General features: G+C 48.9%; 1 protein-coding gene across 1 annotated transcript in view; it reads right to left on the bottom strand.

Moving 5' to 3' along the window:
• The window catches only part of VOLCADRAFT_98894 (uncharacterized protein), a gene marked incomplete at both ends in the record, with an annotated part of 9934 nt that overhangs the window by 8102 nt on the left and 856 nt on the right, over positions 1–976 (bottom strand). The window contains one exon of the mRNA XM_002957705.1: positions 855–892. Coding sequence (XP_002957751.1) covers positions 855–892 — 38 coding nt within the window. The remainder of the gene's footprint in view (positions 1–854; positions 893–976) is intronic.

Raw genomic sequence — 976 nt, 5'->3', positions numbered from 1 at the left:
CAAGGCGCCGTCGGCAAGGCGCCGACGGCGATAAGGCGACGGCGAGAGGGCGCTGGCGACCTCGCCGTCGGCGAGAAAACGACAGCGATGGCCACGGCAAGTTGTGCATGTGGTGCATGTGGGCAGGCAAGTTGTGTAGCAGCAAGGAGCAGAACGGGAATTAGATGCGTTCAGCGAGGTGAGTGCATCGAAAGGTTACGCCCTGATGTGCTACGATTCTCATGTTGCCCGGCACAGCCCCAACAAAGCGTCCTACAATGATCCCGCTGGGGACGACACGCCGACGTCGGGAGCATCACGTAACGACAACACGTTAAACACAAATTTAGTTTAATATATATTACGTAAAAACAATCAATAATAAACAATACATTTACTTGACAAAACATTTATATCTAATGCTTCAAGGAAATATTCATGAGAAAATATTATTAATTGATTCAGGATGCAAATATAAATTATGCAGCACATAATTTTACAAATTGACACTTACAAAATAGTTACATTGTCATGCAGCACAATACACCACACCACGGCACACGTGCTGCTAAAATCCGGTAAGCTGGTCTAGTTTGCTGTCTTTCCTAGATGTTTGCTGATCTGCTGTTTTGCCTATCAACTGCTGATCTGCTGCCCGGCCATGATCTGCTTTATGATGCAAACAAAATAAGACTGCACAAGCACGCTGCATGCGGCACAACCTTGAAAAACCACAACAGACAACAGCGCTTTACAACCAACTAACGAACAAGACGTAACGCCCTGCAAAATTGTACAATGACGTACATAAGGCAACGCCAACAAGGAAATGCACAGAACAGACAAGGGATGCGTTTAACTAGCGCGTGACTCACCGGAGGTATGACAAACCGTGACGTAGAAACGCTGAAAGCTGACGGCGAGATGCCGACGACGAGGCGGCCGACAGCAAAGCGGCCGACGGCGAGGCGGCCGACGGTGAGGCGGCCGACGGTGA

This window comes from Volvox carteri (assembly GCF_000143455.1).
Source record: "Volvox carteri f. nagariensis unplaced genomic scaffold VOLCAscaffold_78, whole genome shotgun sequence".
Taxonomy (NCBI): Eukaryota; Viridiplantae; Chlorophyta; class Chlorophyceae; order Chlamydomonadales; family Volvocaceae; genus Volvox; species Volvox carteri.
This window is presented reverse-complemented; position numbering and strand designations above follow the sequence as displayed.